Below are 26,481 nucleotides of genomic sequence, written 5' to 3'. Positions count from 1 at the left end.
TTGTGAACCTTTGGGTTTGCCCATCCTAATCTTTCTAATTGTGTAGCCTCCCATCTTGTATCTAACACTGTTGCTGCACTCTTGATAACAATAATGGGTTGAATGTTAGCAAAGACAAGCTGCCAGCACGCTGCTGCATTTTAGGGACCATAAAGTGTATGTCTACCTTGAGGAGGATTAGGCAGTGCATCATTTCAAGTAGCAGTGGCTGACTCCCCAAGGGGAAATATTCCTAGTGTTCCAGGCAACCTGGACTTTTAAAGAAAAGCCACAATTTTTTTTATTTTTTTTTTTTTTTTTTATGGAACTTGGGTAATGAACTCTATTTGTCCAAATTTCTCCATTTACTTTTTTTACTGTATTTTCTGAAGGGTAACTTTTTCACTTCTCTATTGAAAGTTTTCAATTCTAAATACTTTTTGGAAAGACTGTAAAATGGGGACACAGATCCATGGCACTTGAACATGGTAGGATCATCACAGTCATTGATGAGTATAGTAATTAAAGTTCCTGAGCTGGTGCTGATGACCTGGGTCTAATCATGCAATATTTTAAATTTTTGTTTTCTTTATACATGTTTGGTAACAGTAATGAGATTCTTATTGATTTCTGAGGTGCTTTGTAATGTTGTTATTTGCAGGGGTTTAGTGTTTCTTAGAGGAACTAGTTAAATAATTTTTGTCAAAATTGCATTTTATGTGGTTTTTTTTTAGTGTTATTTGGGTTTGGCATTTTTTTTGCTACAAGAAGTTCTTCATTAAAATATCTGTTTTAAAGGCAAAATTAAAATAAAGTGTTTTCATTATTTTTGGGTTACTGTAGTTGAGCTTTACTGGAGCTGTAGTTGAAAAATGTAAGACCTATGCTCCACCTCTCTCTCCCCATCCTTTCCTCCCCTCTTTGTTTTCCTATACCCTAATCACTTTCCTCCTAATCCCCTACAGGCCTGGAAAAGCTTAGCTGATTACCTTGTTTGACAATACCTTGGTTTTCCTGTAGTATTCTGCCTTGCAGCCCCCTCCTGTGCAGCAATCCCTCCCTGCTGTCCCAGGACACATTTGTGGTGTGAGCACCAGTTCTGCAAAGCTGATGACTGGTAGTAGCAGGCATCAATGCAGTAATAGAGAAAGGCACCCTGAACAGAATCACAAAGCCAAGGTTCATGATATGAAGATTCAATTCATTCTTTAAACACAGAAAGTGTGATAGAACATGCTGTACGAGATGGGATCACTGCCAAGTATTTATAGGTAATGCATTTCCTATCCTTGCTCATTTAATTAAAATAACTGAATTTCAATAGCCACAGCTGCATAAAGCAACTTTCTGATCCTACCTATGCCAGCTTGAAATAAAGTTGCATTCAGGGATAGTTTAGAAATTGTGCATTTTTTTTTTTTTTCCCCCCCTCTTCCCTGACATGAAGAAATGAGGGCTTGAACACAATGTGTTCCATTTTGGAAGCAAGAAGCTCCTTTTATGTTCCATCCAAGATAGCAAGAACTCAGTACATCCATTTAAATCCAAACCTTAAAGGTGATAAGATTAAACTCTTCAAGCAGTAGCTTTGGATAAAGAATTGGATTTAGGCAGCATGATGAAAATCTCTGAGTATCTCAGAAAGAATCCCAAACTAAGGTTGTTGTTGTAACTGGTCTTCATAAAAAAAACTGCCTAGTTTTAGCTCTTTTTCCACATCAGCTGGGGAAACCTGCTGGGGTTTGGACACTTGGTATTCTCTAATCACTTGCTGAAATGTTTCCTCTCTCTTCCAGCTGCACTCCCTAACAGAAATGTCTTGACACTTTAGTGCTGTGCCGTTCATTCTCTCCTTGAGTACCATCCCACTGAAAGAGTCTGCACTTTTCTTTCCCCTCCACACTTCAACTGAAGATCTGTTCTGCCCTCAGTACCTCAGAAATAAAAGTACTGTCAATCTCAGTGTCCCCTGGATTTCTGCACTGCTACAAAATTCTGCATTCCTCAACAACTTTACAGTAAATTGAGTATATTGAGTATTTTCTTGTCTCTATAAATGCCACTGGACTATGAAGCTCACCTTGCCAAGATACACAATAGAAGCTTCACTGCATTGCTTTCTGTACAGTAGCTGATTTTATAACAAGCTTTGCAGGAATTGCACCAATGAGCCCCTTTCCAATTTTCCCTCATATCTGCTTTGTAGTATTCACTTATATGAACAATGTAACCTTAGGAAGGACAGCATGTAAAGATGAGGTAGCATTGATAAGGTCTCAGTAACCCCAGTGTTGCCATATTATCCTGAAGAATCACATCTAGTAACTCTTCCTTCTCTTCTAGTGTTGTTTTCTGAAGGACTTTTGTCAGGCCTGGCCAATATTATATAACCTGGTTTTGTAATTCTTCCCCTGAAACAAGCTAAATTATCTGTAATTTGTTTTAGCAAAGGACAAAAGAAGCTTCAGACTGACATTCACAGCAAGGAAGTAGTATAGCCAAAAAATCATTCCGAGTTTCCCAATCCTCTACTCCCTGCTTCCCTGGTTCACTGGTTGACTTCTATTCCAAGCCCCTCTTTTTAAAAAGTAGAAAATACCCTTTAGATTTGCTCATGTGTTGTCTTTACAGGGAGGAAATACAATGTGCTGGTTAAGGGAGAGCCTCAGAGTCAGGATTTTTAGGCTGTAGCTTTAGCCTGAGCTTTACTTTGATTTATTTTTGTTTCTCCACCTGTAAAATGGAGCAGTGCTTAGTAATCCATGTCACAGAGTGTTACGGAGCTACTTGAATGTGTGGGAAATACCCCAAAATCTTAAGACAAGTGCAAATGATTAATTTGTTATTAAACCTATCATCCCGACAAATCCTCTCTTTAGAAGGGACTTAATCCAATGTTTTATTAATATAAAACCAACTATATTGCTGGCTCATCAGCCATGTGAAAGGAACCTTTCTTTATCTTTCTTGCAGTGCGGATGGTCCTTCCTCTGAAATCATGCAGATTGATTTTGAAATTGAAGACCTAACTGACTTACCCGGCACCCAGCTCATCACGTGGCAGGTAGAATATCCTGGAGATACAACATCTGATCTAGGAATCTCCAAGATCTACATAAACCAGAAGGACCTGGTAGGAGTTCTCCCTTTGGCTATGGTAAGGAAATGTCTGATGTTCTGCAAGTTTTTAATATTGCTTCACAACTCCAGTGTCTGACAGGTGCAAATGTTCTGCTGAAAGGGATGGAGAGAAAGTTTCAGCAATCTGAGAAACAGATACTAACTTCTGAAGTTTGCTTCATCCAGCAGTGAAACTGCATGGGGGGAAGACATAGCTTTTATATCCAATCATTTTGTTTTGCATGACTGTTTTCATGTTCCTGCTGTTGAGCAGTGGGTGATCTCTGCTGCTTTGTTGGTAAGAGGCTTTTAGGTCCGCATATGGGACACAGGTTCTGGATGGTTAAGGTTGTAGAGGTGATATGTTTTACATAATATGAAATATGAGGCTTTTTATTCACTCCATCTCCTAATAAGAAGATAGATTTCTTTCCTAGTAGTTGCAATGGTTGCAGAAAGTTCTAGTTCTTCTTATACGTGCCTACGATTCCTGATTGTATCAAGTGATACAGTGGCCAAAAACCGCTCACAAGAACAAAGATAGATTCTCCTGGCAGTTGCTACAAATCAACTCACTATCTTCATTTCCATTAAAAGATGAAGAAAAAAAAAAAAAAGCTCATTTTCCAGAAGCACAAAGTTCTGTGCTGAAAGGTCACATGAAGTCTATAAAAGTATCAGTGGGTGGCATTTTACAAGGCAACAGGTGTTGGGATAATGGGTAAGAGAGAAAGCAAAGATAAATGGCAGGGGTCCCCTGACTGCTAACAGACTGGGAATAGTTTTAACCTTTTCAGTAACTGGAGTGTCAGGGAAGAAACTCTGGGGTATCACAAATCTCTGAATCTTTGTAGTATTTCACTTTGGAAATGATAATTCAAGTGCAGACCTTTCAAGACATGTAACTTAGATTAGTTTGGTACTTCAGATTTCCCTGTGATCTTAGCAAGGCCAGTTTATAATTTATATATTTAATATAGGGGAAAAAATAAGTTCTACTCTTCCATTTAGGAAGAACACAATGAAAAAAAAAGTTACATTATTTCTCTGTTTCTGGAAACTGGGGTTAATTTGGGTTAGTTTTGCTGGACTTCTTAGTGAAACATATAATTTCATGTTTGGAAGCACCAAATAGAAATGCTGTTGAATATTTCAATTACAGGTTAATTTTTCAAAAGAACAATCTTACTATTTTAACAGTAGGCAGAGCTTTGGGATTTTTATAGGCTATCACATGCCTCCTCTGCACCATCTTTGCTTTGTGTAGTCTTTTCTTCTGCCTATTATGGATTTGTAAATTGCAAGGCAGAAAACTGACAAATTTAGAGCTTCCTGGGTTTTTTTGTGTGGTGTTCTTGTTTGTTGGGGTTTATTTTTGTTGTTGGTTGTTTTGTGTTCATTTTTCTTCTGTTTGTTTGGCTGGGGGTTTATCTGCAATGGAAAGAGGAAAGTATATATATCCGTGTCAGGACACCCTGAAAGTGCCTACCTTCTGCTGAAGTTGTGAGAACACTTGCTGCACTCACCTTACTTTAGAGCATTGTTTTTCCTCCTATGGCATGTTAACATTCCAGCTTTTGAGACTCCTGCTGGGCCCTACCCCAATAATGGCAATAGAAGTCACAGTAGAGCACTCAAGGCTACTGATGAGAAAAGCTGTAGGGTGTATTTTATGGATGTGTGGGCACAATAAAGGTTGATGTTTCTGATATTTTAATAACTTTTCTACTTGTAAAGTGTAACAAACGTGCTGGTAAGCTGTGTGTGGGACCCTGGCTGGCCATTGTTAGCAGAATGGGAATAGCATGGGAGAAGACATTTGATTTGAGAACATTGTGAGAACCTGTGAGCACCTGTTGGGGTATTTGCAATGCAAGATCCTTTCCCTTAAGCCTGATGAAATGCAGGCAAATATATTTATCCAGGGTTGTAAAAAATTATTGGCCTTTTACCATGATTGCTTTGCAGTGGCTCTGATAGGTACATAGCAATGACTTGTCTGTCAGAAATGAAAACATCCAGTAAACCCCATGGAAGAGGCAGATATTTGTATAGCATCATGTTCTTCAGCAGCACAGTTTCCACTTAATTAGTCTATTTCTTGCTTGGGCACTATTGAAAACTCTCCCTGTTTCCCTGGCAGCTTTCTCACTGCAAGGTCTGTGTCTCCAGGTAGTGTGTGGCCAGGGAACTGGTGAAGCAGGGTCTTACGAGGGATTGGCTTGAACATGTTGATTGGTACAGGAATTATAGAAACAAAGAATGCTTTGATCTGGATGGAGAAATATGGACTAGGAATGCCAGAGGATTTCTCCATAGTAATTATTGAATATTTGGCACTCTGGAAAATAAAATAATCATGAGCCAAAAAATCTTCTGTGTTGTTCTTTGCTGTCAACTAACATGCATATTGATTCTCCTTAAATGTCATTCTCTCAACATTCACATGTAATAGGGCATCCTTTGAGACAGAAACCCCAGCACCTCTTAAGACCCTTGAAGTATACTATTAAAAAGGCATATGGTCCATTTGTTCATTCACTGTCTTGAACATGCTAAACTGCTGAGTTTTTTTGAGTTGAGGACCTGCAATGTAGTGTGACAGCCAGGGAGAATAATATGTCTGAATCTTCCAGAATATGACTTTTTTTTTTTTTTGGCATCTTAAGGAACCAGCTTCCAATTCCTAAATGACTTTTTTTCTGGTGTTTCTTCCCTATTTTATTTCACTATCATTTCCTTAGGTTTTGAATGGCACAAGTTTAATCACTCAAATTGTACATTTGGTGCTATTGATTGTTGTTCCTTTTTAAACATTCTGTCAGTTTTTCATAATTATGGTGTTCACCTTTTGTTGAACCTTAATGATTAGGTAAGGATGAGGAGCAGACAAGCACTGTACCATATGTGTACATACAAGATACTTCCTACTGAGAAAGGCAGAGGGCAGATACAACATGCTGGTAAATGGATAAGTTGCAATCTGTTCTGTACATAATAATAAAAATGTGAATAATAAAATGTCTGAGCGGGTTCTTAACTGAACCAGCTCTGAATCTGTAAATCACATGCCTTACCTGTGTACCTGCCCTAAATCTGTTCTGTCTGTGCCCTCCCTTTATCAAATAATCTGATAAGGAATCAGGGCAAAACAAGCGTTTTCTAAATCTCATAGGGGAAGGTGTTGGTTCCAGGGTTGATAAATCCCTCATTAGCATATCCTTTGAGTAGAAAATACATGTGTTTACTTTCTCCTAGGATAGGGAAGAAAATGTATGCAGGATGCTCAGTGTCCTTTAGGCATTTTTTGAAAAGGTTGCAGGTTCCTGACCTTTATTTTTTGATAAATTGTTGTGTGAATACATGTTTTAAATGTATAAATCAGCAACTCAATATTAGTCAGCCTGGCTCACTTAAATGTAGGTGCCCTTATGTTGAAAGCATTATTATGTTTAATGGTATGGCTGTGGATCAGATGTTTCAGGTGGTGGTAGGACATAGGAAGCTGATGAAGAAGCCAGGCAGTCATATGGTGAACTGTACACAAAGGTTGTGCATCTGGGTTGCTTTCTTGAGAGACTCCCCAGCCCTTACAGACTAACTGATGCCAGGTATAGCAGCCTGCCCTGTGTGAGCTGTGCAACTGGGGATGAGCAGAAAGACTTTACCTTCCAGAGCAGAAATCCTTGAGTCCTGCAGAGTCATGGTAACAGTGGCTGAGTACCCCTGACTTACCTCATACTAATCATTGTATTCATATTTTGGAGTTGATAATTCAATTTTGTTGCTGCCCAGGGTACCTGAAACTTGCTGGCAGGCAGGACACCTTGCTTCACACTGGAGCTAGATCACAGGTTTCACCAGGTGGACACTCAGCTCTGGTTTGCTTCTTGGTCAGTTTTATACCCACATCCATGGAGTGCCTGTCTTGCCTTCTTAATGAATACACTGGGACAGACATGTCTATCATCTAGTCAGCATCAACCTGAAAATCAACCTTAGAGAATTGAAATGGACAGGGAGAAAAGATGAGATTTGAAACTTGCATTATGGAAAGTGGTGAGGTTGTAGTTTGCTTAGTGGAGGCAAGAACTCCAAAGACAACCCTCCATCCTTCCAAGACATATTTTAGCAGGTAAATGTGAATGGTGAACAATGAATTAGAGACTTGTATCAACAACAAAGCTTACATTTCCTCTTTGGTTTGGCCCATTATTTGTTATCCTCAAACAGTGCAACATCAACCTCCAAGACAGTCAAGTGATGTGGGAGGCAGAGAGAGATTTAAAACAAATGTAGAAAAAAATCCTGAGGAGAGACTCCTGATTTATGACAGGTTTAAACAGAGTCAGTGACCAAAGTCCAGCTCATTCCTTTGCAACAAACAGGTTGTAGTGAAAGCAAGGAATTATTCCTACTCATCTGATCCTACCAATGAGTAGGTATATACTTGATGAGCTGTTCCTACTCTCAGAAACACACACTCAGCTCTGTTCTGGCAGAGGGAAGCTGCTTTGGTGCAGATCAAACTGACCTATTTTTTAGGCTGCATATAAAGTTGAGTGAGTTGTTTGGAAGAAAGATAACATTGTCCTTCACCTTAGGTGACTTACAAAGTCAGTAACCTCCAAGAAAGGGTCACTGGTAGTGCTGGAGCAAAAACCAGCACAACCATTTTTGCAATGTTTGTGTCACCACAAGGTACTGTATGAAAAACAAGTGGAATATTTATTTTAAATGTCAAGTTAAGAAACTAACTGTAAAAGCTGTATTTATTTTTTACAAGAAACATTTTATAATGCATAGCAAGTAACAAATTTGATATTTGAGACGATATTTTGTCAAAAGGTCTGTTTTGGTGGATTCTACCCCAGTTACTAAAGCAACATTGACTGTAAATCCATTCTGCCATTACAAGTGAATATATCCTTGTCCTCAGACTCCTTAGAGCCATTTTGGCTTGTGAGAAGTTATATTTATGGCAGTCATACTAAATACATTTTATCCAAAACATGAACACCAGTTTAACATTCTACTTTGTCGGTAATTTTTTGTTTCAACTTGCTCCTGAAGTTCTTTATAGAAGTTTAACTAGAATGATGACAGAAAACAAACTGTTCTACATACCATCAGCATAAGAAGCTGGATAAATAGACCAAATAAATAAATAAAATAAATTGTTGCAGCAAAGAGACTATTATATAGGAAGCATTTCCATATTGAAATGATTTATAATAATTGCAGGAATCAGCTGTCATGGCAGTACCAGTCACTACTGGATTTTAAAGATGTTTAGGGTATAATGTCCTTACAAATACATGTATTGGAAACATTTAAATCTTAGGTAGTGCTGTTTATGTTCTGTTAGAGACTGGCTATGTAGCTTAGACTGAGCTACCAGAGTGCTCAGTGTTGCTGTGTAAACATGTATTTAATTGCAGCCTCACTCTGGAGAACTCAGAAGCCAGACACAAAAGACTAATGATAAAAACATAAAGAAAATATCAGAGTATTGGTCCCTTCTTGAAGAAGATGGAATGGGATGGACAGTACACTGAAGTCCCTCCTGAAGTCAACTTGACTGCCTTCTCCTAGACCAAGATTTCAGCTTGGCTCTTCTCCCTCATTACAGAAGATGTGAGGTTGTTAAAGCCTCCTCTCTACTTTCTACCATCTAAGCAGACAACTAGGGAGCTTTCAGATGAAATTAATGCTTTTCATTGGGAGAGCAGAAATGTGGATCTCCATCCATGTATATGATATAAAGGAACAAACTGATTACAGGGAGAATCTGCTTTTGGCTGTGACTGGCCCGGGTTCTGCCTGGCAGCTGAGAAGTGCAGAATCACATCAGCCAGAATGAGCTGCCCTAATCAACTTTAGGAATGAATGTTTCTAAGCACTTCCACTGACAGTCAGCTTTATGAAAAAGAAAAAGATGTCTAGATAGTAGTTAAAAGCTTTTACCTTCCTAATTCATAGCTTTTAAATTGCAATTACAATATTCGGCAAGTTTTCAAATATTTAATTAAAATGTTACCCATTTCTGAAGAGGAACCTTTTAAATCAAAATGATTAGTGAATCACAGATGAAATCTACACATGGGAAAGGGAGAAACCTTTGGATCATTTTAATATTGCAAGCAACCATTTTCTTTTCATAAGTATATTCTATTGCTTGCTAAAATTAGGTAGGTCAAGGTCTTACAACTTCATCTCATAAAATAGACTTTCCTTTCTCCCATTAACATCACTTGGCACCTACCAGTTCTGATTTTAATTAATCTTTCTTGAAAATAGATATCCAAGATGACTACAGGGTGTTGTTGTTTTCTAAGTGTTTATTGTTTGGAAAAGTGTTTTTCTCCATTTCCAATGATACATGCATGATTTTGTTTCTGGTAGTTGAGGCTGGTTGGTCGGGGGTTGTTTTGTATAAGGCATATATTTGTTCTGTGACTAAATATTACATCCAAATCTTTCCCTGTTTCCCTTGTTTCAGGCTGAAGGCCTCTATGTGATGGCTGAAATTCTTGCTGTCTGTCTCTACGATTAAACCTTGCATTTTGTGTCACTGCATTTCTTTTACCTAAATCCTTGGTTTTATCTGGTGCTTCTTATTGTTCAAACTTCCGTATTGAAAATGCCTCCCAAACTGACACCATTAGCACATTTTAGTAGTAGTTGGTGTCATCTTGTTCCAGGGTCATTATTGACAGCAATTTAAAAAAAAAAAAAAAAAAAGTCTTTAGAATGGTACAACAATATTCCAGAATTGGCTTAATTCTGGAATAGTGCTGTGTCAATTGAGATGAACAGGTTGTCCTACTAACTGTTGATCTCACGGCTTTGCCTGGATCCAAAAGCCTGCTCTTCAGATTGGTTCTCTGTGGTTCAGGCAACTTCAGCCAGAAGGACTTTGCATTTCAAAAGCTCATTAATCGGTCTTTATTCAATGCATGAGTCAGATTAGATTACATTTCCCATTCTAATAACTGGAATAAACCTGTACAGCTAACAGAAGAAAATTTGTCATTCAGTAAACATGTAATAATCTGTTATGCTTCAGAAACTAATTGAATCACAGGTATCTGAAGCTACAAGATGTTTTCCCAGACATAGATGTCAATTATTTATGCTTTCTCAGAGCATGGGATATTGGCACCTCTCTGTGCCCAAACAGTGGACCAGGCAGCTGAGTATTCCAGTAGGGTGTGACAGTTCTGTTATTCCTGCATGACTGTGTTCAAGAAGTGAATATACTCAGTTGCAAGGAGACTAATGCATACGGTTCATTTTCCAGTTAGAATTACCTGTTAAAAATGGCTTGGTTTGGTCTTCAACTTACTGTTGTTGTTATTATTATTATGCTAAATATTGGCCTTGCTCTGGCAGGCTTCTATTGTCTAACTACCAACAAACTAACAGATGTGTGAGTCACTAGTGCATTGAGTTTTGTTTTGTATACAGAGACTGAAATGTGAAAATAATACAAGCACTTGGCAATCAAAGATGCCTTATCTCTGAATCCAGCAAATGCCATATCTGTAGGATTTTTCTTTCCAGAATTAATGATGACCCAGGGGTTCTCAACATGTGAAATAACAAGCAATAGCTCTTTCCCTTTACAATTAAATATTTTGTTGACCTGTCAAGCATGCAGTGAAAGAGTACCTGTGTTCATTGCAGCATCAATGCAGATATTTTGCTACTTAAATTCCCTAGGAGTGAAAACCACCAAGCACGCCTTCCAGTTTAATCCAGTTCTTTTTCTGTCAAAGGTTACTTCAGGCTCATGGAAAAAGATCTTGATGATGTTGTTGTTGTTGTTTAAGATAAAAGGTTAGAAATCTTGTTTTTGTATCTGGAGCTGCAGTTGCTAGCTGACTAATACTGTAATCACCTGTAATAATAGAAAGCAACAGTCACCCAGTTTTTGTCTCTGTGGGGAATGAGTAATGAGGGCTTGGACTGGCTGCTGGCAAAGCTGCTGACAGCCACACGATTTGATGTGGAACATCGAAAATTGTGTTCCCTAGAGATGCAGGAACAAACACAAGGATATTTTTCTTTCAAATTAAAGCCTAAGAAAAATGGCTTTGCATAATAGCTGTTGTTCTTTCTTAAGTGTGCGTTACGTATGTTTTTCTTTATTAGATGAATGCAGTTGAACTGGGTTGAAATAAGTCCAATCCTTCAGCCCTGACAGGCCATGTTACCCTGAAGTTGCAGGATGCCAGGAAATGTAGAAGGACCAGGAAATTATGGCAGATCTGAATGTAGAACAAGTTTCATCAAGACCTTGTCCCTCTTTCAATGGACACAAGATTTGGAAGTCTTGGCCCATTTTCACACTCCTGTAAAGTCATTGAGAGTAGAAATAATATGAGTTTAAACCAAAAATAATTTAGTGGTGAATCAAGTTTTCGAAGGTCTCATAAATACTTGTTAATGTGACAGTTTTTGTGCAGCTCGCTTCCAGCCAGCTGAAAGGGACCTCACTATCAGCAGGGAAGGGTTTTGAATATTTTTTTAAGTTACTGAGAATCACCAGTTAAGTTACAGAATCACCAGTAATCACTGAAAATATTGCAACACCTAGTTTGGATTATTCTTTCAATGCTATTCTATCTTAATGTTAATCAGACTCAATAAATATTAAAGAAATATAAAAAGTAGATTTTGTTAAAAAAATAGCGATATTGTTTGCTTACTTTTGTTGAAATACAGTCAGATTAGGTTTATAGAAAGCTGAACTCTGCCTTCTGTTTCTCTTTTGTTTCATGTCAAGTTTCATTCCCAGGATATGGAAACACAACACAGCCATACACCCGAGTGGTACATTTTTAAAAGCAGTCTTTAATTTTGACTGCTAAATTGTTTTAACTGAAATACAAAAGATCACAGAAATTTTTCTTCTGTGCTCATATGTGACAAATTCGGACATATTAGGATCCAGAGTTTACACTTATTTAAGAACATTCCTTCAAATACATATGTCATGTGTGTGTCCTCTCTTTTTAATCAGAGAATCTAAAGAGCAAGTAGAATCACAGAGTAGCTAAGACTGGAGAGCTGCAGACATTAGGTGGTTTGATGACCTGCTCAGAGAGCAAGTTGCTGCTCTGGGCTGTGTCCACTGCAGTGTTGAAGATCTCCAAAGATGGAGATCCCCCAATCTCTCTGGGCAAACTATTTCATTATTTGATTGGGGTTTTTTTCCATACAATCTAAATGGAGTTTCCCACGGTTTAACATGTGTCCTGTGCCTTTCATCCTATTGCCATACAGACCTGAGAAGAATCTGGCTTCATCTACCCCAGGATGGGGTAGCAGCAGAAAGCAGTAAGGTCTCCCATTTGCCTTCTCTTCTTGAGGCTGAACAGGCTCAGCTCTCTCCACCTCTCCATGTGTGTCCTGTGCTCCAACCCCCCACCAGCTTGGGGGCCCTGGCCTTGCTCCAGCATCTCTCCATCCTTGGCTTGAGCTACAGCCTCTGTTGGCTTCCCACCTCTTAATTGATGTGGTTATGAAAAGATTTTTCCCCTTTGGCATAATGAAAGGATGCTGCCTTAATTGGTTCCCTCCAGATTAGTGATCTGAATAAAACATAGCTGAAATAGAAGCAGCACATTTCTCCCTACTGGAATAGATCCATCACCACAGTGGTGCTGCTTGAGCAATGAAGGTGGGTCTTGTTCTTTTCAGTTTCTTTACATTATTTTTAGATGTTTTGTGATTTTGAGGTACCATTTAGGGGCTAGGAGGGGGTCTCTTTTTTCTTTTCTTTTTTTTTTTTTAGGACTAAAGCTTTTGAAATTATTTATATACAAGCCATGGAAATCTCTCCAAAATGGATTTTAACAAGTGTGTAATTGGATAATTTGACAACTGGTAAGCTGAAGCCCCAGAGATCAGGAATTACACTTCACTACAGAATAGTCGTTTTTCATGTAGAATTAATTAGATTTCCTCTAGATTACAAGTAATAAGAAGAGTAGTCAATTAAGAGAATTATTCTCTGACTTTTCCATCCTTCTTTTAATTGCCAGTCAGTGATATTAAGAATTTCTCTTTCTATGTAAGATGTCCTCAGAGGCAGAATGCCAGAAAAAGGATGAGGAACAATAGATTAAACACTGGCTCAAGATTCAAAAGAGAGGACCACTGTCTTCCTGTGTGACACTGCCTCTCCTTCTGAGGGACCTGAATGCTACTGGCAGTAAAATGAGGGCAGGTTCCTGATCAGTTGAGGGCGATTTTTCTCAGCAGCACTGATAAATCAAGCAATCCTTGCTCTGCTTCTCCCCCGTCCCACTAGGAGCTGGGTTAGCACAATTGCCTGTGGATCTGCTGTGGAGCTGGGCTGAGGAACTGAACTTGGCTAAACGTAACCGTTCTGGTTTTTGCCAGGTCATTCTGAGCCCAGCTTTGTTCCCCAGTTGGCTTCATCACAGGCCCATACAAAAGGAACAGTGACAAAGTCTTAGGAGTGGTTAAAAAAAGAGGAGGTGGGAGCCACTTCAAGCCTCATGGCTCCTGAAATGGTGGCTTGAGGAAAAAAAAAAAGGCAACAGCCTAAAAGATCTGGAGGGAAGCTTAAACCTTTGTCATGTGTGGGCATGGACAGGGCATGGAGAGCTGACAGGGTAGGAGAGCTCTCTGCTCCAGCCAGTCCTGACCATGAACAGGACTGGGGCACACAGCAATGGAAGTGTCACCTTTGTGATTTTGTTAGTTTGATTTGCTTTGCTTTGGGGCTGTGCAAAATGACTTTGACAAACTGGGCTTATGTGAAAGATGTTTCTGAACCTGCTCATGTGAAAATATACGTACAAGGAGATCTTTGGTCCTGTGCTTCCTCTTTCTTTTTTTTTCCCACACTGGTGTTGAAGTGGCTTTCTGCATGTGGTAGCAGTCAGCAAAGGAGGGGCTGAGAGGGGGAAATAATTTTGTTTGGAAAGGAAGGGATAAAGCAGAGAATTCAGGTGGATGTCCAAGTCATGCATTGTACCTCCTGAGGTTCTCTCTGATATAAGATGCCTGACACTGAGCTTAGGGAGAAATTTCATCTGTGGACTGTGCAGAGGAGGGGGGACTGTGTTCAGGAGCTAAGCTGACATGGCCTCCAGAAGAGTGGTCCTATTCACCTTGGGAGGACAGGAGAGACTTGCCTAAAGGTAGGTGACATAGACTCAAATCACCCAGAATTAAGATCTCACTCCAGAAGAGTGGTCCTATTCACCTTGGGAGAAGGACAGGAGAGACTTGGCCTAAAGGTAGATGACATAGACTCAAATCATCCAGAATTAGGATCTCTGAATTTAACATTTACTGAATACAGAGAAAATAAATTTGTAAGGAGATGTTTGTCTCATTTTTATTGTGACATTCAGAGAAGGAATGACCAAAAAAAGTAAAATAAAAAATCTGTATACCTGAGACTTCAGAGCACCATGTATTTTAGATCACTGACATTTATTCTAATTATGAGTGGAATACAAAGAACCAACAACAAAACATCAAAACTTCTTAAAATGTGAGAAATGTTCATTTTAAACAAAAAATTGTCAGAGACTAAATTGTAGTTAGGTAAGAAATGTAAATGTGAAATTAAAAAAAAATAATCAGGTTCTTTTTCATACCACTTACTCATAGTTCTATCATAAAATAACAGTCACTACCCTGGAATAAGATTCTGTAAAATTACTACCCTGGAGATACAGTAGTTACAGTTCAAAGTGACTTTTTTCTGCAATGCTAAACTTCTATTTCCTAAACCAGTCAGCTCCAAACATTTGGGGTATTTAAGCCACTCTGTACCTTGCATGAAAATCAGTCCTGACAATTTGAAATTAGATTGCTGGACTTTCAAATGTTCAAACCAGCAGTAAAAACCAATAATTGTTAAAATATATAGAAAAGTAATGCAGTTTCATAAAGAAGAGCAGTACACTATTGTGATGAGTCTTCTCATTGCAATTCATACTAAAAATTCCAAATTCTACTTGCAACATTTGTGAGGCAAATTACCTTTGAATTTAAAAATAATTCTCTTCTATTTCAATGGAATAAAGGTGTGTTGTTTTTACATATGTATTTTCTCTTTGATCTTAAAAAGGTGTCAGAGAGTGGAGTTAAGTTTCCTTGTCATAACTGGGTACAATCTAATGTATGTATATAACTTTACTGATCTGATGATAGGAACTACTAAAAAAAGCAAAAAACTTAGACAGGAGGGGAAAAACAAAGCATTTCAACATTTAAAACAGAGAGGAAAAAAACTGAACATATGTAAAAATATGTAAAAGTATACATCTAATTTTGTCATAAACAAAGCCAGGAAAAAAATAGTTCTGTAGTGCTGCTGGCATCCAAGGAAACCAAAGCTCTCCAACTTTGGAGACCTGGTTGAGCAGATGCAGTAAAAGCTAGTGTCAAATTTTGTATTTTAAGGGCAGGTTTTGTTCTGTGGTCTATTCAATGATCTATTAATTTCTTATTATAAAAAAAGTAAAAATTCTAAACTTGATCTTCTGAAGCTTCCTGTCTGTCCCAGTCTATGTTCCCCTGGCTTCTATAGAATGAGTGGAATGTCTTTAGGAGAAAGAAGTACAGTTCCAGTTACCTTAATTTCTAATATACCTTTTCCATATTAAGCCAGGAAAATGTACATAAAGAATGATAAACTATTTTGTTAGTATTTAGCCAGAATATAAATGGACTGTTCTGTGAGTTTTAAGATGTTTCATTTCCTTGCTTCTGTTTTCCTTTCCATGTGTCTCCACAGCCTTATTTAATAGTGTGCTTTCTGGGGCAGGGACTGCTTTAAATATATTATTGATGTATTGTGTCCATAACAGCATGGCTCTGATTTCAGTTGCAGATGCTAAGAATAATATATGAGCAAGCTCAAATAATAGAGAGTGCCTGCCTGCTCAGCTTGTGCAAGGGGCCTTGCAGAAGTAATTCAGGCCACTGTAATTCTGAGCCCCAGTGAGCAGAAGGTGTCTCTGGGATTCTGAGCAGGAAACCTAAATGGGGGAGCTGGACAAGAGCCTTCAGTCCTTCAAAATGGCTTCAGCTTTTCTTATTGTCTGACATGGAAATGTGAAAATAGCCAGTCTGACCATTTTTAGTATTATTATTTTTTTATTTTCTTTTGAAAAATCCATGTGCTCAGATGATTCTGGTGGCAGTTATCCTGGTCCAACACAAGGCTGTTCTGTACTCGCTGGTACTGTCTGCACTAAGAAAGGAAAACATAACACGATCATTTGTTAGGCAGAAATTTTACCTTTTTCATTTTAGAAGATCTTCCAAGTTGGCCTGAGTTCTGTGATGTTTCGATTTAAATGTGCAATATGATGCAAAAAGGGAAAGGGTTTCCAGCTGGAAGAAGTGATTCTTCTTCCAGGATAAACTCAGCCAAATTACCAGGAGCAGAGGAAAACAGTTGTTCTGCAGTACAGCCTGAGATGCCAATTTCTGGCATCCCAGCAGCTGAGAATGAGGTTGATCCTTATAGAAGCTGAGGTTTTGTTCAAGGTCATTAAGAACTGGGCTAATAAATAGAAAAGATTTGGAACCCCTGTGCAAAATCTTTTCCTTTCACTTCTGTACATCCCAATAATCTAGAGGATATTCTTTTCTGTTTCTCTTGAAAAAATTGCATGGGCATATCAATGAAGAAGGTAACCTGCAGAGAAGCTCAGAAAATTCTGGAGTAAGGGAAGAACTGAAATTGGTTTTCTTGCATTTGCTATTTATATATTTGCTATCAGGGGCACTGAGGTTTTTATCTAGAGCTCTATCACCTCTCCCTGTCTTATTACAAGTGGAGTCTGAATAAAACAGACACCAACAGTCTTCCAGAAACCTTGAAAGCTGACCTGATTTCATCACTGTAGTAAATTCCCTCTGGGCATTGTACAACCTGATAGAAAGGGGTTTTTTTTCTGCTTTTGTATTGCCAGCAAACTACCCCTTCATATGTTTGTTACACTGACAAGTCCTGCATGCTCACATAAACAGCTGGCCAGTTACCAACTCTGCATCTGGCTGTCCAAGAAGTGTCCTTGCTCCTTTGTGAGCTGGGTCTGATCCAGTACTGTCAAGAGCAAGTTGGCCCACCTTGCTGTCTCTGGAGTACAGCAGGTGGTGGTGCTCTGCCCATGGGCTCATTTGCTATTTATATCCTTTTTGGATATACAGTATTTCTTGTTAATTTCTGGAATGTCTAGTGGGGAGGCACTTTCAACTTCAGTGAGTTTATAATAGTGTTTGGGTCTCCTTCCAATAAGGACTTTGAGCAGATGTTAATTGTAAGAGTTCTTGCTGCAGATGTCTGAAAGCAGTTAGTTAAACATGAATCTTCTCAAAAAAGACTTAACTAGCCCAACTATTACTCAACCTGTAGAGCATCTTGTAGTAAGTTGTCTGTAGATACACAGGGTATTTGTTTATGCCCGTTGATGCTTGTAGATTAACGAAGTAAAGGTTCTTTTTGTTGTTGCCCCAGGTGAGAAGGCAGCTGTGTCATTAAAAAGCAGTTTAACTGTACGAACACAGTCATGACTTCTAGTGGTAGAGCTGTATTAGCACCCTCTTGTTACTTTTCATCCTGTTGAGCAGCATTCCTGGTAGAGAAAAGGATTCCCAGTCTTGCTCTTTCAAAAGTCACTGCATGCACCTGAAAATGTGTGTCTGCATAATACCTTTAGTAGTTGTAATTAACGCACAAAAAGTACTTAAGAGTGGTGGAAAGGAAAGGGTGACAATTAACAGTATCTGAACTGTACTCTGTTAATAATGACATTTAGAAATATCTGCCACTGGGCTCTTTTTCTTTTTTTTTTCCTTAAGTGGCTTAAACAAAGGCAGGACAAATAGCTCAAAGAAAACATTTAATTTATTTTCTGTTTCTAAAAATCTGACCACTAAGAAACACTGAAGAATGCTTGTCAATAAGCACTTGGAAGAACTTAACAGAATCTAGTGTTATCTTTACTCAATAACTATACAGCACTTCTGTAATCTTTGATGTATCTTACCAATTTTAATGATGATTACACCATCAGCATTTTCCTTGTATCACAGGGTGGAATTCTTCTTGTCAGAGACTCTGCCTGGTGCCATGTACACAGCTCTCCTACATGGTGAACACTTTCTGACCCTTTCTTTCAGCTCGGATGTTGGCAGAGCTCTGTAAAACATGGCTCCACATAAGCAGCTGCCAGGGAACACCAGCCTGTCTGGGAGATGGGCTGGAAGAGCACCAGCCTGGCACCTCAGGAAGCAGCTGGTGGCACTGGTCATCCCTCTCTCCTCCAAATCTTCATGCAGGGTTGGAAATGCTGAAAAGAATTTCATACGTAGGATGTAGGTGGAAAAAGGTTTATGTGATTTCAGGGTACATCTGGACTGTGGTAAATACAGGTTGATGCTGCCTCAAAACCATGGAAGATTTTAGACCAGGAGCTGTGGTTTGGCCTGTAGCTTCATGTTTCACTTCAAGCACTTGACAAGGAACTTCAAATGTCAAAGTAAGAAAAAACTGCTGTGAAAAACTAGTATCAGTCCAGCTGCATCTAACACAAACACTTTACCTTGTCACTATATCTTTGAGGGCTGTGAAAGAAGAATTCTGTGTTAATGGGTCCAATTGGTTTTATTTAAAGAAAGGGAGAGCTCGTTGTGGCCAAAGAGCAGCTTTTGTTTTGTTCCTTCTCTTTATGTCTGTCTGATTGGCTTTCTAGGTACTGTCTCTGCCTTTTGGTTGAAGCACAGGAGAGAAAGCCAAAGTAAGCATTTCACACTTAGCTTGCATAAACTGGTCATATTGTTGGAAAAATCCTCATCATTGAGTAAATGTAATTCTTTATGTAAGAAGAGATCCACAGGAGCTGTAGTAGTATGTGACTACAATTCTTTATGGCTGCACAAATTACTTGCAGCTACCCTCCTCTGAGCTGTTTGCCAGGCGTTAGAGAAAAGGATTGATTTTCAGAATTCACTGAAAAGAAAGGAAAATGAGTTTATTAATAAAAGTATCACCATAAGAGCTCTGAGGCATAGACCTATTGACTTGTTCTTCCACCTGAACATATCAGACTATCAGCTTCCTTTTACTCTTGCTTACACTCGAGGCAGAATCGTTCCCATTTCATGAGTGTTTATGTGAAGAAAATTATGCCCTACTTCTATCCTTGATATCAGTCTAGAAGGGTCCAAAAAGATTATCAGGTGATCTTAAAAATACATTAAAAAGAATCTTCTGTTTGTAAACTGTCTGCATTGAAGAAAAAAATTGAAACAGACAGAAAGTGTTTTAACACTTACCTGAAGTACCTCTTGCACCTTCTTGGAGCTATGAGGGATTTGGTGCCTTTCTGCAGCAACTGGTCAAGGAAGGCTCTGCCTGTCTGTATGGCCAGCTGCAGGTCTCCCATGAACAGCCTTAAAATACATGCCCCACCTGGCAAAGAGGCCCCACCTTAGCTGGGCTTGTTTTTTTGAAGTCTCTTGGCAATCTTGATTTGGCAGAACAGCCAAATGGGACCGTCTGTTAGAACCCTGAGGGCAGTAATAGGTCTTAATTGTCCTGACAGCTGTTACCTGGGGACTGCCCCCACAACCCTGTGCCCAGAACCCCAGTGCAGCTCAGGCCAGTCCTCTCATAATCCCCAAATCCTCTCAGCTACCACACCCTCAACAGAACATCCATCCTTCCTTCCACTTGTTTTTTCAATTTTAGAATCATGGCATTTAGCATGGAACATAGAAATTTTATATATATATATATATTTGGCTTAATTTTTTTCTTTTTTTTTTTTTCTTTCCTATCTGTAAGTGTTCTGTTCTTTAGCACTTAAAGAGGATTACATAGCTTGACTTTTATAACCATGGCTAACTTAACTGCAGTGAGCCTCACTGAATCTGATGAAAACTGCTGTTAAAGACATCTGAATGAGACATAATGACCACAGTTTTTTCATTGCCATTACCTGTAGAACTTAGTAAATGGACAAAAATGTGGTTTCTAGTGTTCAAGAAAATTGTAGCTATGTAATTAGTAGAAGTTGAATGCGTCAGATGAAGAGGAAATTTAATTGAAAAGATTGAAGTTGGTTATTTTTCTTCTCCTGGGAGTGTCATTTACATTGCTTCTTCCTGGTGTTATTTCATATAAATACATGAATTGAGCTTCATAGTGTATTCATTGTATATTTGTTGTTTTTATTACTATTTCTAAGACAAAACTAGGAGAAACAGTAGTACTTCATACTTCTCTGAAGATGTCTGCAAAGCACAAAGTCTGTAATGCAGCCTTTGCTGAAGAAAGGTTTGGTACTGAGTCACAGCTGAGAGAAAGGTGATGTGAGGAGGGGAAGGGGGTGCCAAGGATTTACCTGTAGTGGCGCTGAGAGACCTGGAGGGTACAGCTAAAGGAGAAGGCAAGTAGTCACCTATTAGTTTCATCCAGGTATATCCAGAGTGTGCTAGGGAATAGGAGAGGGAATAAAAAGAAACTCATATATGTGAGTTTCACCCTGGTAGCTCTGGCTGTAATTGCTCACAAGAGGCTAAACTTGTGCATTATCTGTTAAAATGCCTCTACACTGATCTAGCACTAGTGAGGTATTTGACAGTCTTCCTCTCATGAGAGTTTGAGTTTTCCTGTTTCTGCTCTTGCCTGCTAAGTATCTCACCATGTAGATACTGTTACTGATTTGTAGAGTATTTCTTCTCCTTTTCTTAATAATTTGGATTCATATATCTGTTTTCCTTTATAAAGCAAACCCTACTGTGTGCATTCTTTTTGCAATCAGCTCAGTTATGTTTTCAGGTACTTGTAGTCAGCACTGGCAACAGATCTTCTGGGATTGGCATTTTTGTAGATGAGGTTTCTATAAAAATCCTTGTGGGATGTCATTAGAGGGTTACAAATACAGTTTGGCTGCAAAGAATCTGATTAGTGAAGCCAGTTTAGTACAGTCAGTTAGTGCCATTTGACAGATACAAAAGTGAATACACATATTGAAGACTCTCAGAGGGCATGAACTGTGACCTGAAAACACCCTTCTTGCTTAAATACACTCTTTGCATCTTTATTTTAAAAAGCAAAAGTGAATGTGGAGAATGTTTCTTTTGAGCATAGCTGGAGAATAGATTGGATGATTCAGAGCATCCCACATGCTCTGAAATGCTCATTTCTAGACTGTATTGATAAAGACACTACTCATTCTCAGTGTTGTTGAGTGGACCATATTGAAAAGCTGCATCAACAACATTCTACAATTATGCAGGCAGAATGGATAATTACACTCTGCCTGTTTGAGGGCACAGGTATCCATTTTGCAAATACTAATGAGCCTATGCAAATACAGGGTGCAAGGAAAAAAATCCTTCAAAATTCATCCCTTTAGACCAAGTTCTGTCCTTGAATATGCATGTTGAATTCCCATTGACTTTAATGGGCTGTACATCAATACATTTGACAGTAGAATCTTACCCTTACAATTCCCTTTTTTTTTGTTTTTTTCAGCATCCTGCTTGGCTCTTACATTAAGTTTTTATTTTCCCTTGGCTTAGCTAATCAAAATATTCCTGCATTGGTGCATTAAAAGGAATTTTCTTAGGAACATTTATTGCCTAGCTTAAAATTATTAGTATGAAAAGAGATGCCTACCATAATAAAATAAGTAGTTTTGTTTTATTCACTGTGTATTCAGCAGATAGTGGATAAAATAGCCTTAGAAACTGTGCCCTGTATAGCTACAACTAAAGGGACCATTGTGTTTTTCAGGACATAAACACACAGCATAGATAATCTGCCCAAAATCTCTTACTGTAGTCAGGATTCTGTAGATTAATTTGGGGATCAACCTTTTCTGTTTGTTGACCACTGGATCTCTACATCAGCCTTTACTCAGCTAATGAGAAATAGCCTGATACTGAGTGAAACAAATCAGCTGGAGCCAGCTGGCTGACTAAAAGAAATGGATTTGTTTAAACCACTGATTCCCAGTGGTGTGATTTGATGTCCAGCAAGGCTTGAGATCTTGTTAGACTTGTTCAGTTTGATGAACATTTCAATCAACAACTGCTGCCCTTCCACTGCCAGTTTCAGTGCCTCACTCAAACCATCTTCCTTATTTTATAATGTTTTCTCTTCTCTTAAGGGTATAGAGGGGTAAGCAGAGGCTTTCCCTATGGCAGATCAGGCTGTGGAGGTTTTGTCTTGCATCAATTTTCATCTCACTCTGTGAGATAAGCGAATCTTATTTTGCAAAGATGAGCATTTCAAATCATCAGTTTCTAAGGTGCATCATTTGAACTCCTAAAATTAGAGGACCTTTAATCCAAGAAAACAGGGGAAGGAAAAAAAAAAAAAAAAAAAAAAAAGGAAAGGAGTGTTTGCCATCTCAGTTTCAGCTTCAGTCCCATTGAAGACTTAAACTTTTGCCCATCCAGGCTGACACAAAACCAGCCCTTGCCTTGCTTTCCCCTTTCTTACTGGTAAACTTGTCTTTTAACATTTCACTGTTTCTCTTGTCTATTCTTGCTAAAACTTGCCTCTAATCTCAAATGAAAATTTCAGATTACGTTGCCAACTCTGGCTTTTCCAGTAGCTGTTGTCAGTAGCATACATTTTGCCTAGACCAGATGGAAGGTGGCATGTCTGAAAGAGGTCTGCTCTTTCCCTCACCTATGAAGCCAGATTTAAGTGCTCAAAATACGATCCAGACAACCCTTGGTAGGAAAGCTTAATGCAGGAGGGACATCCCATTCCATGGCATCTTCCTTCCCTTTAGGTAAATGGCAAATTTCCTAGAGATGTCAGTGGTGCAGTGTTGGGTACTCTGCCTGCTTTCCATAATAATAACTTTAACATTGGAATGAATATTTATGTGTCTATATGCTTCTCAGAATGTTTGTGTTGGAACAGCTTGCAAACTGTTTCACTGACACAAGCTTTTTCCTAATCAGAGTATTAAGAAAGCAGATTGTTTAAATGTGTCAATTATGATAAGTCATTCAAAAAAATTCCATGCTGTACAGCAAATATGGAAATGCTTCATTTATTTGATGATGTCAGATTTTTAGGGGATACCAACATTATATTGTTTCCATCATTGTAAAGCCTCAACTGGGAATAATCAGAGTGTCTCGCTCTCTATGACAATTTTTGGAAAGCAGTTTATGATTGACTGTTTAATGAAGCAGAAAGTGGAGTTAGGTTTGCATTATAGGAGAATATTGAAATGAAATGAAATCTCATCCTCAAAAGGAAAAATCCCCTAACTTTCTAGCTCCTCTTCTTCAGACATCTTCATTTAAATGCAAATAGCAGCTTCATTTGCATGAAATAAAAAAAGGCTTTTTTTTCTCTCTGGGAAACAATAATGAGGGTAAATTTAAGTCATTTCATTTTTTGTAATAAGATAATCCTTTTCAATGCTCATGGTAATATTATGATAAAGGTTGATTTAACAATTATTATTTTGGGGTAGTGGAATGTATTTCTGGCTCTTATAAAAGGAGGAATTCTGAATTCACTGTAACTCTGCCCTGATGCTGGTCCTGGGGTCAGTGAGTTCAAGGATCTTGTTTAGATTCTATTGAGCTCAGTGGGCAGGTACTCTATAGTACTATCTGCAACTACATCTTGTCCCACCTACATTTTTTTCTGGTTGATGAAATGATGGTATGGTTCTTTCTGTTATTTGTACAAAGCAGATTTAATCAGCTCAAGACTGATTGCACTTACCTAATTTATTGACTTCAGTGAGAGGAGATGACAGTACATCACGACTGACTATCAGGTTCTTAAACAAGGGTTGTGACTTACATTTTACTTTCCCTCAACATCTCACTGATTCTGGCCCGGACTGTACTGCAGATGTCCAATAAAAGAATATTATTTTGTCTGCTATATTTTCTGATACTAAAATTCCATATCTGGTAATAGAGGTTCTTTGTAGCACTGACAGGGATTGTGCATGTCTGTTTGTATGCGTAGGTGCAGTGATTACGTATCTGATAAACTTTTTTTGTCAGTCCTCCATGAAAAATGTTACCCAAATTTTATTGTATATTTCCATACTCAGAGCAGCTTCAAAGTACTTCTTTCCTTTAAAAAAATCCAAGACAAAAATATTTCTCTTTCTCTATTATCTCAGTGAAGTCCAGGGTAGATAATATACAGTGTTGGAAAGAAGTTAGAGCTTGTTGACAGAGGAATATGTATTTATACAGCAGCTTAATATTCAGAAGTCAAAATCTTTATATTTAGCCGTGGAAGGTCCAAAGGCAATAGGATAGCATAGCATATAGGAATAGAGCAAGATCTTTACAGTAGTCCAGCAACTGAAAAATATTTTTATTAATGTAGTCTTTGTTTATCAAAAATCAAATAATTACTGTATATCAGAATACTTGTTGATACAATAGTAGTAATAGTAGTTCTAATAGTACCATTCCTATCAGCTATATTGATAGTGTTTGGTAGTATTAAGCCTTCATTTCACTTTGACTACTTGTCTTCAAGGATATTTCATGTCAGTAATCCTTGACTGCTTCTTCAGACCCTTGAGTTCTCTGCTATGTATTTTGAAGTCCCTCTAAGCACAGCAAGAGGACAATGACATATCTTATGTCCAAGACAATCATTGCAGATACTATAGATATATATTACCTGCATTTTGCTTTTCTTCTATTGCATATTTTTACATCATTAGACACATTAAATACATAATTTCCCTTTATGAAGCCAGAAGGGTTTTCTTTGCAGTGAAAATGAGCCGTTCAATTGCCCTCCTACTAATGGATAAAACGTAATTAACATTGTCTTGAGGCTAATTTTCATTTATGCTTCCATCCTCTGTAAGCTGAACATCATTCTCTGGAAAAAGTCAATGTGTCACTTTTATTAGCCTAGTTTGCACTTTAACACCAAGAAAATTAATTCAAGATACATTAACGTACTTAACTTCAAATACAATGAAATGATCTGATGACAGAAGAGAACTCTAACGTGTCCTTTATTAAGTCATGCAGTTTGGTTGTGGGTGTGCTTGATAAATGGGATCATATTTACGTGTATGCACTTTATGAAAAGGACAGAATGTAAAAGCATTTCCAATCCAGCTACTCTTCAAAAACTTGCCAAGTTTTCCATCCTTGCATACATGAACAGTAGTAAGAAAACCTTTTTAAGTGGACTTTCTTCCTGCCATCTGTGTTATCTTCAAAGCCTACAGCTGTGCAATTGTATCTAAGTTTTTAGGCCTGAAAAATAGAAACAATATCAGTTTGAGTGTTGTAGCACAACTGCTGAATCATTTGCAATAGATTTTGGAGCATTTTTTTTAGTGCTTTAGAAGCCAATAAGAAAAACAAGAAATACAGGCAGTAGAGCAGACCCTGAAATGATTTTTTTTTTCTTCTCTTATGTTTTGAAATATCTGGTCTGTGCTGACTTGTGAGAGACAACTAGGACTTCTCTGCTTTCAAACTGGGATTTTACAGTCAGGTGATTTTTAGGAAACATTTTCCCACATTTAGTTTACATCTTCCATTGCCCACTTGAATCCTGAAACTCCCAGCTATAGTCCTCCCTGGCCCCCTAAACAGTACCTTTTGTCCTCCCCTTTATTTGGGTCTAGCACTAAGAAACTAGTTCCCGGCTATGGAAGATGCTGTGATGTAAATAAGAAACTCATCTCTGTTGAGTAACTGTTACAGATTCTTTCTAACAACTGCACCAGTTGCTGCTGCTGTTGACAGTGGTTCACCCACATCCTGAACTAGTTGTTGGATATGTTTTACCAGAAATAGTATTATGGTGAAATAATGAACCTCCCTTCACCTTCAGCCGGGCCACCCCAACAGGACACTGCCAGAGAGTGACATAGCACACTTCTGAAATCTTCATCCTTCCCAGAAGTGACTCCTTGATATTTGATATTTTGTTCTGTTTGCAAAAGTAACAATCTGACCCTGAAGCAAGGATGTGGAAGTGTTTTGATACTGTTTTTCAGTTCTTATGTATCCCCCATGGATGAACCTTTAGTACCTGCCAATCCAAAACAATCATGATGAAGAGAGACTGTGGTGTGATTATAGTTTTGCTTTGCCCTCTTTTGGGAGCACCTTTTTATAGCAGTAACCTCTCCGTGTAACGCTGCAAAATTAGTGGGATAGGATAAAGGCACACCAGGTGTGCAGAGGGAGATAAACTCAAATATTACTGTATTATGACAGAAAAATCTACTGGTTCTTACAGCAAAATATGTCTTTAGAAGAGAGGAGACGTTTCTGCAATGGAAAGCTCAGCAATTTTACTTCAGTTTCCACCAGAGATTGCAGAAGCAGGAA

The 26,481-nt window shown here is 38.4% G+C and overlaps 1 protein-coding gene across 1 annotated transcript in view; it reads left to right on the top strand.

The window, feature by feature from the left end:
• The window catches only part of TMEM132D (transmembrane protein 132D), a 225,099-nt gene that overhangs the window by 138,571 nt on the left and 60,047 nt on the right, over nucleotides 1–26,481 (top strand). The window contains exon 4 of the mRNA XM_009997627.1: nucleotides 2,953–3,136. Within this exon, the coding sequence (XP_009995929.1) occupies nucleotides 2,953–3,136 (184 nt within the window). The remainder of the gene's footprint in view (nucleotides 1–2,952; nucleotides 3,137–26,481) is intronic.

The sequence above is a fragment of the Chaetura pelagica genome, unplaced genomic scaffold (genome assembly GCF_000747805.2).
Source record: "Chaetura pelagica isolate M959 unplaced genomic scaffold, ChaPel_1.0 scaffold45, whole genome shotgun sequence".
In the NCBI taxonomy this organism is placed as follows: domain Eukaryota; kingdom Metazoa; phylum Chordata; class Aves; order Apodiformes; family Apodidae; genus Chaetura; species Chaetura pelagica.
Note: the sequence above shows the minus strand (reverse complement) of the source record. Positions and strands in the feature narration are given on the sequence as shown.